The 20,034-nt window shown below is 37.9% G+C and overlaps 1 protein-coding gene and 1 long non-coding RNA gene across 2 annotated transcripts; both read right to left on the reverse strand.

Annotated features, from left to right (window-relative positions):
* Positions 1 to 146: 146 nt before the first annotated feature.
* LOC114270330 (uncharacterized) lies at positions 147 to 14,954 on the reverse strand. Its single transcript, XM_028211795.2, has 7 exons — positions 14,448 to 14,954; positions 8,008 to 8,065; positions 7,496 to 7,576; positions 7,346 to 7,381; positions 6,910 to 7,149; positions 6,688 to 6,829; positions 147 to 1,081 (listed from the first exon to the last, which is right to left on the reverse strand). The coding sequence occupies exons 1-7, from the start codon at positions 14,621 to 14,623 to the stop codon at positions 570 to 572; spliced, it is 1,245 nt and encodes a 414-aa protein (XP_028067596.1). The 5' UTR covers positions 14,624 to 14,954; the 3' UTR covers positions 147 to 569.
* Positions 12,566 to 14,035, reverse strand: LOC145823064 (uncharacterized). Its single transcript, XR_014365174.1, has 2 exons — positions 13,486 to 14,035; positions 12,566 to 12,819 (listed from the first exon to the last, which is right to left on the reverse strand). It is a non-coding gene; the product is annotated as an uncharacterized LOC145823064 (long non-coding RNA).
* Positions 14,955 to 20,034: the final 5,080 nt, after the last annotated feature.

Here is a 20,034-nt window from a genome sequence, read left to right on the forward strand (position 1 = left end):
TATTTGGTCAGCTACACAATAGAGGCTACATGGTACATAAGCTTGATGTTAAATAAGCTCAAGCTAGACCCAGAAAAAACAAGAAGAAGAAGCTCAAGCTAGCAGTCATACTATTTCCATTTTGCAATTTGATACGGGAATACAAATCCAAATCCAACATTTGTTTGCTGCATTTTATTATAAATTAAAAGCAAAAAATATACAAGTAAAATTTAAAAACCACCTCATTTATTAAAAAACAAAAACACTGCGGCAATCACAGTTGGGATGACCGAATTTAGGCAACTGCATGGATATTACATTCAACAAACTTCTACCTCCTTATTTCTAACACATAGGGAGACCATTCTACCCACAAACTTCTACCCACAAACTCAGAAGAACTTAAAGTCATTAAGGTTGCCCTGGTAAATTAACTGTACAATTTGTGTCAGATTAGTTCAAACCACCATCAAAATGAGAAATGCACAAACCTATTATTCCCTTCATGCTCCAGCCAAAAGCATTGCTCGCAAGTAGCAACAACACGCTTCAAACAAAACGCCAAGGACCCAATAAGTAAAGATATATTATAACCTTGAGCGACGAATGCATTTAATAGGATTCATGCATTTGATAGGATTGAGAGGCGAATGCCATCTTGAAGAAGCAAATGGTGGCCTATTCAAGGAGGACGATGAACTCATATCCCAGCCTTCAACATTCTTGGGAACACATACATCAAAAAGAATTTGACCGAGAACCCCATGAGCATTAATACTTGGCGGGTTGGAAAGAGGAATTAAGCCTTCTTTATGTTCATCCTGTGTTGATCCGACAACTCTGTCCTCATGATACTCCACTGAACTGGGCACGAAGAAGTGGTCATTTAGCTCGAGAGCAACTCTCTGAAAGCTCTGATTTGAATTCATTGCTGCTCTCTTCAACTTGTAAAATGGTTTGGAAATCTCATCCTGTGTGCCGTCGAAGCCCATTCCCTCTCCCTCAAGTTGTTTAATTCTATGAGAATAAATTATGGCAGCCTTTCCAAGTAGCTCAATCACAGCAGCCCTGTAGTCGATTGGATAATGCCGATAGTGACCTGTGCGAAGGCAATGAAGCAAGTGAAGAGGTGCCAGAATGATTTACGAAGACATGTGAATTTAGCAAATAGGACATGTCATATAATGCTATAACTAGAGATTATAAAGTATAAAATCTCCAAAGCAGTGCCATCTAAGAAATAAGTAAATTGGATACAACATATATTCAAATTCAAGATTGTCAATCAATCGTGAGTATGCATAATTCACTAATAACGAGTGGGGAAGAAGAGGGGAAATATTGGTGTATCTCAACACTGGGGCAGGATGAAATCTGGGTGCTATGATACACTGACACAGACACAGACACATACACGCGGATAAGCAAATTTTCAAAAAATGAGGGACAAGACACGCTAGGAATAAGGCTGCAAATGAACCGAGCTGTTCATGAACAAGCTCGGCTCGGCTCGGCTCGTTTAGTAAACGAGCCAAGCTCGAGCTCGAATATTAAGCGAATATTAAGCTCGTTTAGTAAACGAGCCGAGCTCGAGCTCGCATAAGCTCGGCTCGTTTATCTTTATTTAAATTATATAATAAATATATTATTTATATATTAAATAATATATAAATATATATAAATACATTATTTATATATTAAAAATATATAAATATATATATAAATAATCATATAAATACATTTTTTGTATATTAAATAATATAAAAAATATTTTTTATTTAAATATTTATATTTAAATAATATAAATAATATTAAAAAAAAATTATCAAGCCGAGCCGAGCCGAGCCGAGCTCGAGTTTCATTAAAATTAACGAGACGAGCCGAGCTCGAGCCCAGTTCCTTATCGAGCCGAACTCGAGCCCAGTTCCTATCGAGCCGAGCTCGAGCTCAATAAGTAAACGAGCCGAGCTCGAGCTCGAGCTTAGCAAAGCTCGGCTCGACTCGGTTCGTTTGCAGCCCTAGCTAGGAACACGCTTAATATATATATATATTTATTTATTTCTTATATGTAAAATTAAAAATTATTTATGTTAGAATTTCCCATCTTTACCTTCACCTACTCCACTACACACTCCACTTCACCTACCTCCACTTCACCACACACTCCACTTCACCTAACCCACTATCACCTCCACCTACTACCACATTTTCTTCTATATATAGATTGTATAATCAATCTTGTAATTACATCAATCAATCAATATCAATAATACATATATTTTTACATGGTATCAGAGCAGGTTTAGAACCTAGTATTTTCGCTTCCCCGGCGGGCGGCAACCTCACCTTAGCCGCCCGCCGGACCTCAACCTAGTCCGCTAAAATTCTCTACACATACCGTCACTCTTCTTCACCAATGTCTGCAAACAATCAGATCTCTCTGAGACATTTCATCGAACACCATGTCTGCAACAATGATGGGCAAAACACACACACACACCATGCAGGGGGGACACCCTTCATTACCAAACAGAAGGCCATCTCTTCTCCAACCAATTTTTTTCTCTCTCTAGACTTCACCACCAGCCCCCCGTATGATCTGATTGTTTCTGCACAGCTGCCTTATCCAAGAAACTAAAATCTTTGGTGTGATCAATCTTGCGGCTTCCTTTGATAGCAGATTCTGTATCAGCAATCTCATACAAAAGAGTCTTATCTGCTGGAACTCTAACCCTATATTTCTTCACAGAAGCTACTAGCACCTGACAGATTCTTGTCAGAGGGCTACCTCCGGGCTTCTGGTTCCGATACAGGCGAGTACCAGAAAAGAAACTTGCTACTGCCATTGTCATGGCCACAGCTGGGATTCCACGAGGCTTACGGTGGTTCTTGATTTAGATGAGACTCTAGTGTGTGCTTATGAAACATCTAATAGACTGTATCGGCCTTCTACCATTAGCACGGAATATCGTGAGCATGTGAAGGATCTGTCTTGCCTCTCACAGGATCTCTGCCGAACAGTTATTGTTAATAACAACCCATTCAGTTTCTTATTGCCACCAGTGACTGGAATTCCATGCATCCCCTTTTCTGCAAGACAACCACATGATGATCAGCTTCTGGAGGTCCTTCTTCCACTCCTCAGACACCTCTCTCAAATCCGGGAAACACATTTTCTCTCTCACTTTACTTTTTCCACCACCCACCAAACATCATCATCGCCATGACTGGGTCTGCCCCCTGTGCTTCTTTTTCTTTTATTCTTTAACAACACCACTTAGTTGGTGAGCCCCTTTCACACATGTTTTCCACTAAACCACATACCCATCACATTTTTTTAATATTTCTACTTTTTCGTTTTTTGTTGTTTTTTTATTTTTTTATTCATCACCCCACCTGGGCATGTCTCATCCGGGTGCTTATTTTTCTTATCTCTATTTTTTTTTTATTCTCTTTGTTCCCACCATGTTTCATCCCACTAGAGTATATAAAATATATTTCTATTTTAAAAACAATTTAACATATATATATATATTGTTTTATCTATTTTTCTTTTATTTTATTTTATTTTTATTATTCCACAAAAAAAAAAAAAAAAAAAAACAAACAAACAAACAAAAACAAATCCACAATCCATTCACCACCTCGGTTTTCAACCCGATCACAATTTTACACTAGGATCAACCCCGATCCCCATTTTACAGCAAAAAAAAAAAACAAAAAAAAAAACAAAAAAAAACAAAACAACAAACACACAAAACATCCACCCACACAGTGGGTTTTTTTTCTTTTCCCTTCTCTACTCTACTGCAGGTCTCTTCTTCTTACTTTTATCTTGGGTGTCCCGTGCCAGTCCGTTCTCCGTGTTTCCTTGTCCACCGAGCACGTTCACTCCCCCATACTCCTCCACTGCAGCATATGGCGGACCTCCAAAACGGAACATCACGGTGGCCTTCCGCTTCAGTTCCTTATTTTCCGCCTTTAGCACACTTATCTCTGCTCGCGCATCCTTATACATGCGTTGGAGCAGAGCCAGCTGGGAGTTTAAATGCTGCACCTCATTTGTCCTACTCTGCAGCCGGTTCGACAAATTTGTGACCGCCGTCATGCTTTCCACACATGCCTTCAGAGTATACTGATTTGCTTCCACATCCGACTGCACTGCCATTCTTTGCTCCACAGACCGCATCGGAAAGTTCAGCGGAGTAAACTCCGGGGCACTCGGTTGAGGTTCCAGTGCTACCGCTCCAGTTCTCTCTCTTGTTGACTCGTTGAGGTCGGGAAAGAGGGTGAGCAGACTCCGAGAAGACGAGGCCATTTTCTGGGCAACAAAGTGTTACAGACTAGTTTCTGGGCAACAGAGTATTACAGACTATCTCTCTCCGCAAACGGAACTATCTTTCTCAGCAACACGAAGGATTTTTCAGAGGTTTCTCTCAGTTTTTTCTCTGCCTCAGCCTCTGCCTTCGTCTTGGTTAAATAGCCGAGGCTGCCACGCGCATCGCGCGCCTCTTGACGCCCGACAAACTGGCACGCCTTTTCATGGCACATCTTTTGATAAAGTGGACACACCTTTTGATGGCACGTCTTTTGATGGCACGCTTTTTGATGGCCCGCCTTTTTATGAATTGGGCACACCTTTTGAGGGTGCAACTTTTTAAGGGTCCGACAAGACTCTGTAAACTGTCCCGACATTGATTCCGGTTAGCTCCTTTATGGGTCCGACAAGACTCTGTAAACTGTCCCGACATTGATTCCGGTTAGCTCCTTTATGGGTCCGACAAGACTCTGTAAACTGTCCCGACATAGATTCCGGTTAGTTTCTACAAGGGTCCGACAAGACTCTGTAAACTGTCCCGACATAGATTCCGGTTAGTTTCTACAATGGTCCAGCAAGACTCCGTAAACTGTCCCAACAACTGTCACCACATTGTCTGCTATAACGGTCCGACATGACCCCGTAAACTGTCCTACTACATCGGTCCGACATGACCCCGTAAACTGTCTTCTACAACGGTCCGACATGACCCCGTAAACTGTCTTCTACAACGGTCCGACATGACCCCATAAACTGTCTTCTACAACGGTCCGACATGACCCCATAAACTGTCTTCTACATCGGTCTGACACCACCATACAGAGTCCTCTACAACGTTATGACACCCCATACAGTGTCTTCACCAACGGTCTGACACGACCATACAGTGTCTCCTATCCTTTTTTATTTTTATGTATTTTCTTGTTTTGTTACTCTCTCCAAACTCAAGTTGGTTCGTTTCTCTCCTCCTTGAGTTTGCGGGGGGCTGTTAGAATTTCCCATCTTTACCTTCACCTACTCCACTACACACTCCACTTCACCTACCTCCACTTCACCACATACTCCACTTCACCTAACCCACTATCACCTCCACCTACTACCACATTTTCTTCTATATATAGATTGTATAATCAATCTTGTAATTACATCAATCAATCAATATCAATAATACATATATTTTTACAATTTATTTTTATTTATTTACTTTAATATCAAATTTCATTTACAAATTAATTTTTTTCTACAAATAAAAATAATTTATTTTATGTATGTTTAAGTAGAGCAAACAAGAATACCCAAAAAATAAAAAATAAATAAATAAATAAATAAAAATAAAAGAGGAAAGGAAAAAAAAAGAAAGGGGTTTTTTTGTTAATATATATATATATATATATATAATATCAGGGATAGAAGGGAACAAAAAAAGAATAGAACAAAGGAGAGGAGCAAGAGAGATGGTCACGTAGAAAGAAGAGAGAGTTGAAAAGGCAGAGTCGATGAGTTCAACACAAGCGAGAGAGAGAGAGAGAGAGACGAACAAAAGAAGAAAAACGAAGAAGAAAAGAAGAAGAAAAATAGATTTGAAGAAACGAAGACAGATTCGAAGAACATACCTCGATTTAGGACTTCAACAGGTTCTTCTTCACCCTCTCTCTCTCTCTCTCTCTCTCTCTCTCTCTATTCAATTAGTTAGGGTTTTTATCTCTCTGTATTCAATGAGTTAGAGTTTCTCTCTCTGTCTCTAACGTGTCCACAACGTGTCCAAGCGTGTCGAGCTGGAAAAATTCAAAAAGAAAAAAGGGGACGCGTTAGGTAGAGTGTCTGGCACGTGTCCACTACGTGTCCGACGCGTGTCTGGGTGTATCTCAACATTTACACAAGTCCATAGAGAAATCCATGTCACCCTAGGTTTTTCTCTTTTTGGCACAAATTTTGATATATGAAAATCTTGAGGCAAAAACGAAATAAATGCCCATCAATCCGGTTTGTGTGTTTTAATGAGTTGCTGAAGCATTGCCAAAATAGTTGTGACAGGGTTTCAAATAGCCTTTTTCTCACCATTCTTGCAGCTCTCCACCAAGATCCAGTGTTCATCCTCCTAGGCCTTCCTTTCAGTCCACTTCACAACAAACCACCATTATGCCCAAAGGGAATAAAAATGAAAACTAGAGAGTAAAGGTTACTGGAAAATTCATTATTTGTAACACTCATTTCTTCAGCATTAAATTTGCATTTCAACAACATTGACAGCATAAAAAAATTCCTCATCGTCAAATACCTTCTGATATTAACACCAGTAATTGAAACCGCATAATGGGTAATGACTAATGAGGTAATAACTTACAAAAAGAATGAAAATAAAAAAAAAATAAGGTTAAGGAACAGACCTACATGAGGAGAGCTATTCCATTTCACCAGTTTGACATCTGCACCAAGGTCTTGTAGACGGTGGGCAAAATTGCAAATTATTTGATAGGGAGCAAGATCATCATCTTCTGAACACAAAATGAGATACGGAGCCCCCATGCTCTGCATAGGAATGATAATGAATAGCTTGCAGAAAAGGAAAGCAACAATTTTAAATAGCAATGCATCTGATCAATAATTACCACAGAGGAGTACAGAGTCTGCCAATACTCAGCACGTTGTGATTCAAATCTGCTAAGGCAGACGGTGTCCAAACCAGAAGCAATTCCATTTGCAATCCAAGATACTAGTCGTGGAGGATGGGACATCTTAAGGACAGTTGGGTGAAGAACAAATCGAGTGCCCAAATCACTGGTAAAATCAACTGGACTCGAATCGTAAATGTGGCCAGAAACACAGTCTCTAACCAATTGATACTCATCCTTCACAAGAAAAAAACTATAAGATGGACAAAAGTAGATGTACTGAAGTTCTTTAATCCTAATGAGAGAAACACTAAATAAATGATTCCCTGAGCCGAACACTAATTGACATCCTATTTTGGTCATTTCATGTCATATATCTTCCTAAACACCAAGTCAACGGGATAATGTGAAAAGAAGAAAAAACGTTGGATACCGGATCGAGTTGTGCTTCACACTTTCCCTCAATTATCTGCAATTAATGAGAGGGGGGGAAACTGTCATACTTAAATAAATGAACAAACAAACAAAAAAAAATGTCAACATTCGGCACATTATCATGCGAACATCCAAGCCAGAAACTTACCTGAAGAACCTTGTACATGCAAGCTTTTGGACCACCAGAAAAAGATGCAAATACAACAGGACATGGCCTAATTTTTAACTCCTTCACATAGAAGTTGAAAATGAAACATAATTAGTGACCTTAAACTCAATTAAATTTCAAACAAAGATAAAAGATTTCAACAGAGAGAGAGAGAGAGAGAGAGAGAGAGAGAAACAAAGAAAAGGTATTTCCTTTAGCATTCAAGATAGCATTGCAAAAGGGCATGGAAGCTACATCCTTATGGATCCAGGGAATGTGGAAAAGCAAAATGACAAACTACATTAAGTAATAACTCAAATTTTTAAAAATCATTTTAGACTTCTATTCAAGCCACAAGGTGTGTCAACCCTAAACAAACTTTGCATGAAAATCTAGCCCTTCCATTCAAAATATAAGAAATTGAGAGCCATCCAAGCATGGTTGGTGAACTTCATGTGACTTAGTTCCACAGGAAAATAAGAAAATTAAAGAAAAACTTCCATAGCACTGACCTCAACAAGCTCATGAAGAATTTGAAATGCCAATGCTGTGGCTTTGTCAGGGAAGAATCTGCAAATACCATTGATGTTAATCTCATAACGTCCAAATATAGATTAACTAAACTACTAAATTTTTTAAAATATTAGTAAAAATTACTAACTTGATGTTAATCTCATAACGTCGTCAATAGGAGACAAAAATGGAGTGCATTGGCGGGGAGTTAGTTCGGGAGTTGTGGGGTGGGAGATATGTGGAGTGGGTAGTTTTACCAGCTTTGGGTTCAGCTGGTGGTGTCTTAATATGTTGGGATAGTAGGGTGGTGGTGAAGGAGGGGGAAGAAGTGGGGGGATATTCTTTGTCTTGTCTGTTCCGGTGTATCGAGGATGATTTCCAGTGGATGTTCATAGGGGTGTACGGCCTAGTGAGGGGGGTGGATCGGAGTGCCTTTGGGGAGGAACTTCAGAGTATAGCTTTTTGGCAGGGGGCGCCTTGGTGTGTGGGTGGGGATTTCAATGTGGTCCAAAGTCCAAAGGAGAAGGTCGGGGCAAGGTGTGTGATGGGGCCTATGAGGGCATTCTCTTCTTTTATTGATGAGATGGAGTTGATTGATATGCCCTTACAGGGAAGGGGTTTTACATGGTCAGGAGGTTGGGCAATGTCCCAGATTGATAGATTTTTGGTTACCGGGGATTGAGAGGAGTACTTTTCTCAGATGATCCAGATGAGGTTGCAGCGTCCGATCTTGGACCATTGGCCAGTGCTATTGGATAGTGGAGGGTTCTGGCGTGGCTTAACTCTGTTTCTGTTCGAAAACATGTGGCTGCAAACAGAGGGCTTTGTTGACAAGGTTGTAGGCCGGTGGGGTAGTTATACTGTGGTGGGTTTGCCTAATTGTCGGTTAGCTCTGAAGCCGAAACTGCTCAAGTCTGATTTGAAATGGTGAAATGTGGAGGTGTTTGGTTGGTTAGAGGCTCAGAAGGCGGATACCTTGTCTGTGATACAAGAGTTGGACGGCAAGGAAGCTGAGGGAGATCTTTCTAAAGCAGACTTGGTTTGTCAGAATGGGGCTCCAAAGGAGTATGGGCATATTGCCCATATGGAGGAAATTAGTTTTCGTCAGAAGTCTAGATGTCTGTGGTTGAAGGATGGGGACCATAATACAAAATTCTTTCATCGAATGGCTAATGCTCATAGGAGGTCGAATCAAATTGGGAAAATGTGTGTTAATGGGGTGATTTTGTCTTCAGAGGAGGAAGTTAGGAGTGGTATAGTAGGTTTCTATCAGAATTTATTCGGGGATGAGGGGGAGATGTGGAGGCCGGGAATAGATGGGGTTACTTTTGATACTATCTCAGAGGTGGATGGTCAGATGATGAAGAGACCATTCACAAAGGAGGAGGTGTTGGGTGTTTTGAGGAGTATGCCTAGGGATAAGGAGCCAAGGCCTGATGCTTTTTCTATTGCATTTTTCCAACAGTGTTGGCGGGTGGTGAAAACGGACGTCATGGCCCTGTTTGAGCAGTTCTACCAGACAGGGCAGTTTTAGAAGAGTCTTCATGCAACTTTTATAGCCTTGATCCCTAAGAAAGAGGGAGAGCAGGATATTTGAGATTTTCGGCCGATTAGACTGTTGGGCTGTGTTTATAAGCTTTTAGCCAAAGTGCTGGCCAATAGACTTCGGGGTGTGCTGGAGGGGGTGGTGTCAGAGTCTCTGAATGCTTTTGTAAGGAGGCGTCAAATTTTGGATGCTGTGCTTGTAGCAAATGAGTGTGTGAACTAGCGTATTAGGTAAGGCAAGGAGGGTACTATCTGTAAGCTGACTATTGAGAAGGCTTATGATAATGTGAATTGGAAGTTTTTGCTCTATGTGTTGGAAAGAATGGGTTTTGGGGTGAAATGGAGAAACTGGATGAAGTTTTGTATATCTACGGTGCAGATGTCGATATTGGTTAATGAGAAGCCGGCTGGTTTCTTTCCTACATAGAGGGGTTTGCGGCAGGGAGACCATTTATTTCCTTTACTGTTTCTTTTGGTAATGGAGGCCTTGAGCCGAATGCTGTCTAGAGCGGTTCTAGGGGGTTTGACGTCAGAGTTTGAGGTGGGGATGAATCCTGCTACTCTAGTGGTTTCTCATCTCTTCTATGCAGATGATACGTTGATTTTCTGTGATGTGGATGCAGTTCAAGTTGGTCACTTGAGGCGTGTGTTGTTGTGTTTTAAGGCGGTGTCTGGGCTCCGAGTTAATTTGGCAATGTCAGAATTGATTCCAGTGGGTGAGGTGGTTTCTCTTCCAGGATTGGCAACCATTTTGGGCTGTAGGGTGGCTACTGTACAGGTTTCTTATTTGGGGCTTCCCTTGGGGGCTACTTTTAAGGAGAAAGGGGGGTGTGGGATGGGGTGGTAGATTGAGTGTAGCGACGTTTGGCGGGTTGGAAGCGACAGTACTCATCTAAAGGAGGGCGGATTACGTTGATTAAGAGTGTTCTTTCTAGTATACTGACATACTTTATGTCGGTACATGTGCTTCCGATGACAGTTGCTAAACGGTTAGAAAGGTTGCAACGGGACTTTTTGTGGAGTGGTGGGAGGGAGGGTTTTCATTATCACTTGGTGGCTTGGGATATTGTTGGTAGGCCCAAGGCGGGAGGAGGTTTGAGAGTTCAGAGGTTGGTTGTATTTAATTGGGCTCTTTTAGGGAAGTGGTTGTGGCGTTTTATGGAGGAGAGGGAGAGATTGTGGAGGAAGGTGGTGGCAATGTTTTAAAAACCGGACCGGTGAACGAACCGGAAAAGGCATCGGGTGGACGGGTCACCGGTTCAACCGTCGGGTTGAACTGGAATCAAACCGTGACGTAATAAATATATTAAAATTATATTTAAATAAAAATATAAGTAATAAAATTAAAAATTAAAAATATTAAAAATATTAAATTATCTTAAATATTTGTCCTAATATTTTTTTTACTGAAAAATATAATAATATATTTTAAAATATTATTAATTTCAATTTTGGAAGATGAAATCAAATATTTAATATTCCCTCCATATGATTTTAATTCAAATAATTTGATTGAAAGGAAAGCAAAAATTTTGGAGGGATATCAAAATTTCAATATTCCCTCCAATACATTTGATTGAATCCCACATGGATTTCTTGAGTTTTTTTGAAAGAGTTTTTTTCTTATAAATAGGTGAAGACTTTCACAATAATTTCATCAAGCTCTTAAAAGGATTCCTCACAAGAGGAGACCCTTGAAAAAGAGTTTCAAATTAAAATTTTCTTATATTCTTATATTATATATATATATAATAAGAAAGAAAGAAAGAAAATAAAAAAAAAACAAAGAAAAAATTAAAAAAAAAAATTGTAACCGGTCCGGTTCGATCAACCCGTGACCGGGTCGACCGGTTCACCGGTTTAACCGGTGGGTTCACCGGTTTTCAATAAATAGGCCGGTTTTTACAGTTGGCCGGTTTAAGGGGGCTGACCGGACCAGAACCCCATCCGGTCACCGGTTCAACCGGTTGAACCGGCCGGTCCGGTCCGGTTTTTAAAACCATGGGTGGTGGTGGTAAAGTATGGTTTGGATAGGGGGGAGTGGTGCTCGGAAAAGGTGGGTCATTCTCATGGTCGGGGTTTGTGGAAAGGGATTTGGAAAGGGTGGGAGGAGTTTTGGGGTCTGGCCCGGTTTCAGGTGGGGGTGGGGGATAGGGTTCGCTTTTAGCTTGACAAGTGGTGTGGTGCAGTGTCTTTGGCTAACATGTTTCCTTTGATTTTTGCCATTGCTGCTGATAGGGAGGAGACGGTTGCTTCGGTTGGGTATAGACAAGGTCAGTCGGTGGTTTGGAATGTTCATCTTCGTCATGATGTTCAGGATTGAGAGATGGATCAGTTGGTGGATCTTTTGGGGTTTTTGCATAGGGTGAAGTATGAAGGGGTTACGATGGATCCTTTGGTGTGGGATTGTCCAAGATCTAAGGGGGTTTTCTCAGTTTCATTGTTTTATAATGCGCTAGTGAGAGGTGTTGATGGTGTCTTTCTTTGGAAGTGTATCTAGGGTATTGGATCACCTTCTAAGGTCGGGTTTTTTGTGTGGACAGCAGCTTTGGGTCGCATTTTGACTATTGATAATCTCATTTGTCGGCGGCATATTTTGGTTAATTGGTGTTGCATGTGCTGTGGGGATGCGGAAATAGTGAATCACTTGCTTCTTCATTGTCCGGTCACGTATCGGTAGTGGAGCTTCATAGTTACTTTGTTTGGTATAGTGTGGGTGCAACCAGAGTCTGTGCTCGTTGTTCTTCAGAGCTGGGGAGGGCCTAGGGTTGGGAAGCGGCGTCGGAAGGCTTGGGCTCTTGCTGCCCATTGTCTGCTTTGGCTGATTTGGTTGGAGCGTAATAGGCGTGTCTTTCATGATGTGTGTCGCTCAGTTTCTTGGTTACAGAGTAGACTTTTGTTGGTGTTGCATAGTTGGGTTACAGGCTTAGTTGATCCCAATGTGTTAGTTTTTGTAGATTTTGTGGAGGATTTACTTAGGTAGAGTTGGAGGCCCTTGAGTGGATTGGTGTATTTGTTGTATCGTCTTGATGCTTTTCTAATAGAGTTTATTTATTTATCAAAAAAAAAATGTCAATATATAAAGAAAAATCTGATATTCAACTTCAGGATTAATACTTTTTTATCAAAAAATTCCTCATTAGCTGATTCTGATGCATTGTGTATAGGTATGGCATCTTTCATCATCACATTCTTCACAGTTTTCCTGATCTCACATGGCCGATGCTTCCCTTTTGTCCAACGTGCTAGCATTGGGCACATACCGTCTGTCCATTTGTATAACATCCTCATCAGTAGAATATTTACAACATTTATCATCTTCCACAGCTGGCAATTCCATTTTGGCCCTTGCATTGAAGTTACAAACACATACTCCTTCCATCCCAAAATATTAGTCCCTTATTCCATTTTTTGTTGTCCAAAAATATTAGTCTCTTTTCAAAAATCAAGTACAAAAATAATATAAATTTTCTATTTTGCCCTTCTTTTAAATTCATTAACATAAAAAGTACAATTATGACATCAATATTCCCAAAAAATATACTAACAAAGGATAATTTTGGAAAATTATTTTTTTTAAAGTACAATAATGTACTACCAAAAAAAGTTGGATTCCCTAGAAAGGACCATTATTTTGGGACGAAGGGAGTAACATTTATCATCTTCCACAGCTTTCCTAAGGTATTTGTTTCTTACGCAAAATATTAATGCCATTATCTACGGATTTGAGCACACTTCAAACACTAGCAACCATGTCTAGAATTCCATGAGGTACAAAAACAAAGGAACACCATTTTTCTTCCATCTTGATAATGGAGTACGTGATAGCAAGACTTTGCACATAGCAGCAACCACTGGTAACTCCCATTTTGACAGACAATGGAAACAGCTGCTTCTACATATCATCTTGTATTACAAAACAATATACCTACCCAGCAACCAGGAACCAAGCTCCCAATTATGGTACTTCCAGCTATGCATTGAGGCGTTGGATTGATGGCATTCTGAGGGCATAATTAGTTCTCATTCCTAGGTTATTTGTTCCATCAAGTGTCTTCGCTGACCACCACAACTACGATTCTCAACAGCCTCAGCACTTAATTGATGACTCAGAGTCTTAAAGCCATGACTTATTGAAGAGAGGAACATTCACTCATTACACAGGACATATCACCATACGCAAAAACCATCAAGAGCCCATGTAATGAGAAATTATCCTAAATTCCCTTATTACTATTTTCTTATTTTTCTCCCTTTCCCTTTCCTTCCTTTTCCTCTATTCTATCATACAATTTGTACTCAAATATTCCCTTCCCAGTCTTTTCCCATCTTGTCTTGTCTGGTAACAACAGTCAAAAGTCAAAATGGTGCTTGTGACAAATGCTCTTTTAGCTAATATTGTTTTTGTTCCGGGAGTTACCAAGGTACAAACCATACCCTCTGACCTATAGCACACATGGTGTGACCTTGGAATAGTAGGGGACACTTTGTCTCCGATTTTACATGTAAAATGATCATGGGTCTGAGACCCATCCTTTGTCATTAGTATCCCAGTAAAAATCCTCTCTAATGATCATGGGTCTGAGATCCATCCTTTCCTCAGCATGATGCTAACTATCAACATGTCATCCTCTCCAATCACATTTCTGGATGCCCACAACATCAAAAGCCCAATATTCACAAATCCCAAAACCCATAATTAAAAATTATTATTAAAATCACACACAAGCACGCACACACAATATCCCCCCATTCGAAGTCAAACTCAATCGTACCCAACAAGGCGTTCAAAAGAAAACACTGAAACAATTATAAACAACAAAAATCATTGATATAAACAATACAAAGAGAATCGAAAGGAGAAAGTAGAGAATTGAGAGGAAATTGAACTCACTGATTGAGGAATTGGGAATGGCAGACAAGGGAATTCCAGCCGAGAGATGAGTAGAGCTGGACATAGTTGTTCAAATGCCTCTCTTGACTCGACATCCACGCGAACACCACCACTATTCCTTCCACTTTCCCACCTTCTCTTCTCCCCCAATAATACCTTCCCCCAAATCCCCACATCTTCTTCTTCACCCCTCTCCTTTCCTCTCCTCTTTCCCTCACTTTCTCGGGAAAATTGTCAATTCGATTTTCCTTTTCTAAAACCTACAGCTTTGAAGTTTTCATCGCAAAATCCAAAGGAATGGGAGAGCCAATGGAGGGTATGCGATTGTTTTGTCTATCTATATATTCATGGATAGATATATTATTGATGATTATTATTTGCAGTTTATATATAGAGAGAGAGAGAGAGAGAGAGAGAGATGACAATGAAGTTGCAAAACTCAAACAACTCTGGTTTTTCTTCCCTACGACTATTGACCTTTCAAACCCTGCACTCTACCCACAAATTGTGTACCACGTGTACCAGGTTTGGTTGGGGTTAAAAGAAAATTTAACACCCACCTCAATATTTGGGATTGTTTTGGGAAGTGCAAAAATAAAATAAAATAAAATAAAATAAAATAAATTAAAAAATAATTTTTTTTTGTTTATTACAAAAAGATGAGTAAAAAATAAAAGAGTGATGTAAGGTTTTGTTTAGTAACAGGTTATTTTAATAATTTTTTAATTTTTTTAACTAAAATAAGAGATTAAAAAATTAGTATATTTGAGATTATTTTTTGATTTTTTTATAAAAAGATGTGTAAAAAGTATAAAGAAAATGAAATCTTTAATTTTTTGTATAAATTATTGACTTTTTAATTTTTTTTAGTAGCTTTTTAATTTTTAAACTAAAAAGTGATGTTATAAAACCAAACTTTACTAAGTTAATAATTTGACCTTTTTAGATACTTTTTAAAAGAATAATACTACATGTACTAATTAATGTACACACTAGTATACTAACAGATAATGTTACATCATTTGTATAGTTTTTTATATTTATAACTTGTATAATAAATGTGATCAATGATAATAGGGGTTTTTTTTTTAAGGTCCTTGATATTATGATTTTATAGCATAAAGGACATCAAATATTTTTATGATGTCTAAGGTCCATCAACAATATTTTCATAATGTCTAAGGTCCCTCAACCTTGATCCAGAGAAATTTCAGTCCAGAGAAAATTGGTCCAGAGAAATTTCAATCCAGAGAAAATTGGTGCAGAGAAATTTCAATCCAGAGAAAATTGGTGCAGAGAAATTTCAGTCCAGAGAAAATTGGTGCAGAGAAATTTCAGTCCAGAGAAAATTGGTCCAGAGAAATTTCAGTCCAAATTTCTCTGGAAAATCTAATTATTCTCAGAAAATTTTCAGATCTGCTGCTACTTTTAGCATGCAAAATGCCCATGATTTTGTTTGGTATTGATTAGTACTCTTTCTCTCTTGCAGTTTTTCCCCATTGTCTTAAGTTTATGTCCAGAGAAAATCTGTTGGTTTTATAGGAAATCAAAAAACTAAGGATAATGAAAGAAGCTAATTTTTGAGACTGCAGAATGTTACTGAGAACAAGATCATCTTGTTCAAATGGTAAGCTAATTTCATCATGTCTAAGGTCCCTCAAGTTGTTCCAGAGAAAATTGGTCCAGAGAAAATTAGTCCAGAGAAAATTCACATCACAGAGAAATTTGGTTCAGAGAAATTCTGACTTTCCAGAGAAATTTTACAAATTTCTCTGATTTGAGAAAGGAAGGGAACATTAGAAAATTGATCCAGATAAAATTTCAAATACATGCACTTACATCCGTTGTGGTTCAAGGTAAAGCACAGAAAGTTGAACCATCTAATGTGTTTTACATATCAGTTAAACAAGTCTTAAAATAAGAGCACTTCCAAGATTGTAGAGAGAAACCTAAGTTCATGGCCATACCATTCTAATATTTTACACAAACCAGCTCTTCCTGGCATGATTTGCAGATCACAATGAGATACATTTTGTTTCTATAGACATTAAAAAAAAAAAAAAAAAGGAAACTCCATCCAGTCTCCTCTTTTTCAAGGGTTGTTTCAAGCTACTCTTGACCCTACTATTGACCAACAAAAAAAATCAGTTAGATACTTGAGCAGCTGCCAGCAGGAATTGACATGCACATACATGAATGGGTAGTAGACTAGTAGTTCATTCATTTGCCAAACTATACACATTTGACGTGAATTAGAGCTTTACTGATTACAGTGACTAACAAAGGCAATAGATTCCTGTTATGCTAAAATAGGAAGTTCTAAAATGCACATGTTGTGACTCATCATATATAATGAAACAATTTGTTCAACAGGGTAATGCCCAAATGCAAAAGACTGAAATACAATAATTGATCTTCATTTTCATCTACTAGGGAAAATCATTAAAAGCAGTTACAATCAGTCAACAGACAGCTGTGAAGATTTTCAATGAAATTGACATTAGTTGAATTATTGTATTTTCTGGTCCAGAGAAATTCAAAATTTCTCTGGTTGCATGGTTAGAAAAGAAGGTAAACTTAATCAATATTAAAGTTGCATCACAAGTTAGAAGTGAAATTTCTCTGCTTTGAACTAAAATTTCTCTGGGTTGGTCCAGAGAAATTCTCTGGTTTGAACAGAAATTTCTCTGGTTTGGTCCAGAAAAATTCTCTAATTTTAACTGAGCTTTAACACGATCTGGATCAGCAGTTGGCTGGTCAATTTTGTTTATGACTGGGATTATTGTCAGGTTCGATTCAAAAGCAAAGATTAAAGTTATCAACAGTTCACTCTATTAAGTGAATAAACAACAATAGCAACCTCTATATATATATATATATATATATTAAAATGTGTTTTTGTGCAAAGAGAAAACACTTTCGATTGTTTTTGTACACAATCTTTTCCCACACAAACACACATTAATATGTGTGTTTGTGTGGGAAAAGATTGTGTACACACCTAACTTTTGGCATAGTGCACAAAATGGTTATCCCGACACTTGAAACCATAACCTCGAGGTTATTAACCCATAAAAAACAAACAAAAAAAAAAAAAACGGAATTTGGCAGAGCAAGACAACGAAAATGATCAGGAACTCTTCATTGAATTTTGAATATAACTATCACTTCAACATAAAATTCTCACTGAAACTTTAGTGATGCATGTATAATTTAATGGAAGGTTTTGATTTAACGTGTTTTAATATTTTTTTAGGTGCTTTTCTTGCTTCTAATGTACTTTAATTTTATTTATTTAACAGGCCTAGCTTCTTGTTCCTCTCTGAAAGAGTTATACTTGGCTGGAAACAAAATCAACGAGGTCGAAGGTCTTCACCGTCTCCTAAAACTAAATGTCCTCGATCTGCGTTTCAACAAAATCTCCACAGCCAAATGTCTCGGCCAACTTGCTGCTAACTACAATTCTTTACAAGCGATCAGCCTAGAAGGAAACCCCGCCCAGAAGAACGTCGGAGACGAACAACTCAAGAAATATCTGCAAGGGCTTCTGCCTCATCTGGCTTACTTCAACAGGCAGTCCATAAAAGCTGGCACTTTGAAGGATGCGGCAGACCGTCCGGCTCGATTGGGTATTACTGCCGATCGTGGCCTTAGATTGGAACATAAGAGTTCGCGGAAGGGAAACCATGGTACCTCAGTTCACAAGACGTCGTTTTCTTCATCAATTCATGGTCAGAAAGGTCAAGCCACAGTGTCACCAAAACACTTTCGATTGATCAAGCTCAGGACAACGTGGATGGAGAGGGGATGGGGTGAGGGACCTCAGACTACAAAAGAAAAGATTGTGGACCTAATCCATTACTAAAAGTTGGATAGGGACCTTAGACCGATTTCCCCATGATAATATCATAATACTAGTTGATACACTAATATATATACTAATTGGTGCATATAGTATCACCGTTTTTAAAATGATTTGATTTGATTTGATTATTTTATTGATTTTGTGTAGACCAGGGATTTATGTGTAGACCAGGGATTTATATCAATTTGTATCATTTTATAAAAATTTATAAAATATTACATTAAAAAGTTAATGAATAACATGAGGGGAAATTGTGAAAGTTATTCTGTAAATGTATCCTCTCTAATTTTTATTACAAAGCGTGTATTATTGTAAATTGTCTTCTAATGCGCAAATTATTAAAAGATAAAAGTATTTAAAAATAATGTTTTGGCCAATTCAATCTACTTATGTAAAAAAAAATTATTGCATGAAATGCTGTTTCTTGTCCTACATTGCTGGCTTTTATAGATATCAAAAAAAAAAAAAAAAAAAACTCATTAGAATGAGTAATTCTCTTATTTTTCAAGAATTTTACATTAATTATGTGTCCATTCAATAGTAAAAGATTAAATGAATATATAAGAGTATTTTAGAAAGATGATTAAAAGTTAATTTTTTAACTTTTTTTATTATTTTATTTGAGAGGTGATGTGACCTAAAATAGATTAAAAGTTAGCTTTTGATTTTTAACTCATATTTTCAAGATGAGCCATAGTCTTAATAACAAGAAGATGATGAACAAATTAAAACATTCCATTAATTAGATACATAAACATATAATTTTCTTAACGTATTAAATAGTTTCTATTTTAAAAGATCGTATTTATGGGTCACCTCACCTCTTATCCTACATATGTACCTCTTATCCTATATATGTGTGACTCCAATGTTCTAAATTTTGGTGTTTCTAACACTATTCTTGTCTTATTGAATTGTCTATTGGTGTTGATACGAAGCCACCTACGTAAGATTAAAGGGTTGTTTGAGATGATATAAATAAGTGTATTTTTCATCTTTTTACGAAAAAATATGCAGAAAAATAGAGAAGTGATGTGATGAAAAAAAAATAAAAAGATAAAAAGATGAATTATTTAGGGAATGCCAAACCAACCCTACCTTTCCATTTTTGTTTGTATGTCGCCATAGGCATATCCTGTCTGCGAAATCTATTTGGTCGGTTTATGTTAAAAGTATGTGTATTTCAATCATTTATTTTTAAAAAATAAATTAATCTCATAATTATAATTACATAATCTATAGAAAAATAATATATTGAATCAATTTGATTTTTTTTATATAAATAATCTATGCATAGAGCTTTAAAATTAAGGAATCAAGTTATCCAAATGAGACTTACAATCAGTTTAAATGCAAAAACAAGATTTGTGGTAAGTTTAAATATTCAAACTTGATAAGCTAATTCTTTTCATTGTTTTTTGGGTTTTTTCTAACGAGTGAATAAAAGACGGTTAAAAAAAAGGGGATTTTTTTTTAAGATCCCTAATAATAACAATTTAGAGGCTAAAGGACACACAAAAAGATAGTGATGCCTCACGTCCCTGAAACAACTTGGCGCGCGTTTTTAATTATTTTGTGGACCAAAATACCCTCGCCAAAATCAACACAGAACCAAACTCATTCCGACGTCTCAGTTACATTCCAAACATCCAGCATCTTCACGAACAGGAGACCAGCAGAATTAGGGTTTCAACATCATCTGCACCATCGACATTACAGCTT

Source organism: Camellia sinensis, chromosome 3 (genome assembly GCF_055761805.1).
Source record: "Camellia sinensis isolate YWXY chromosome 3, ASM5576180v1, whole genome shotgun sequence".
Lineage (NCBI taxonomy): Eukaryota > Viridiplantae > Streptophyta > Magnoliopsida > Ericales > Theaceae > Camellia > Camellia sinensis.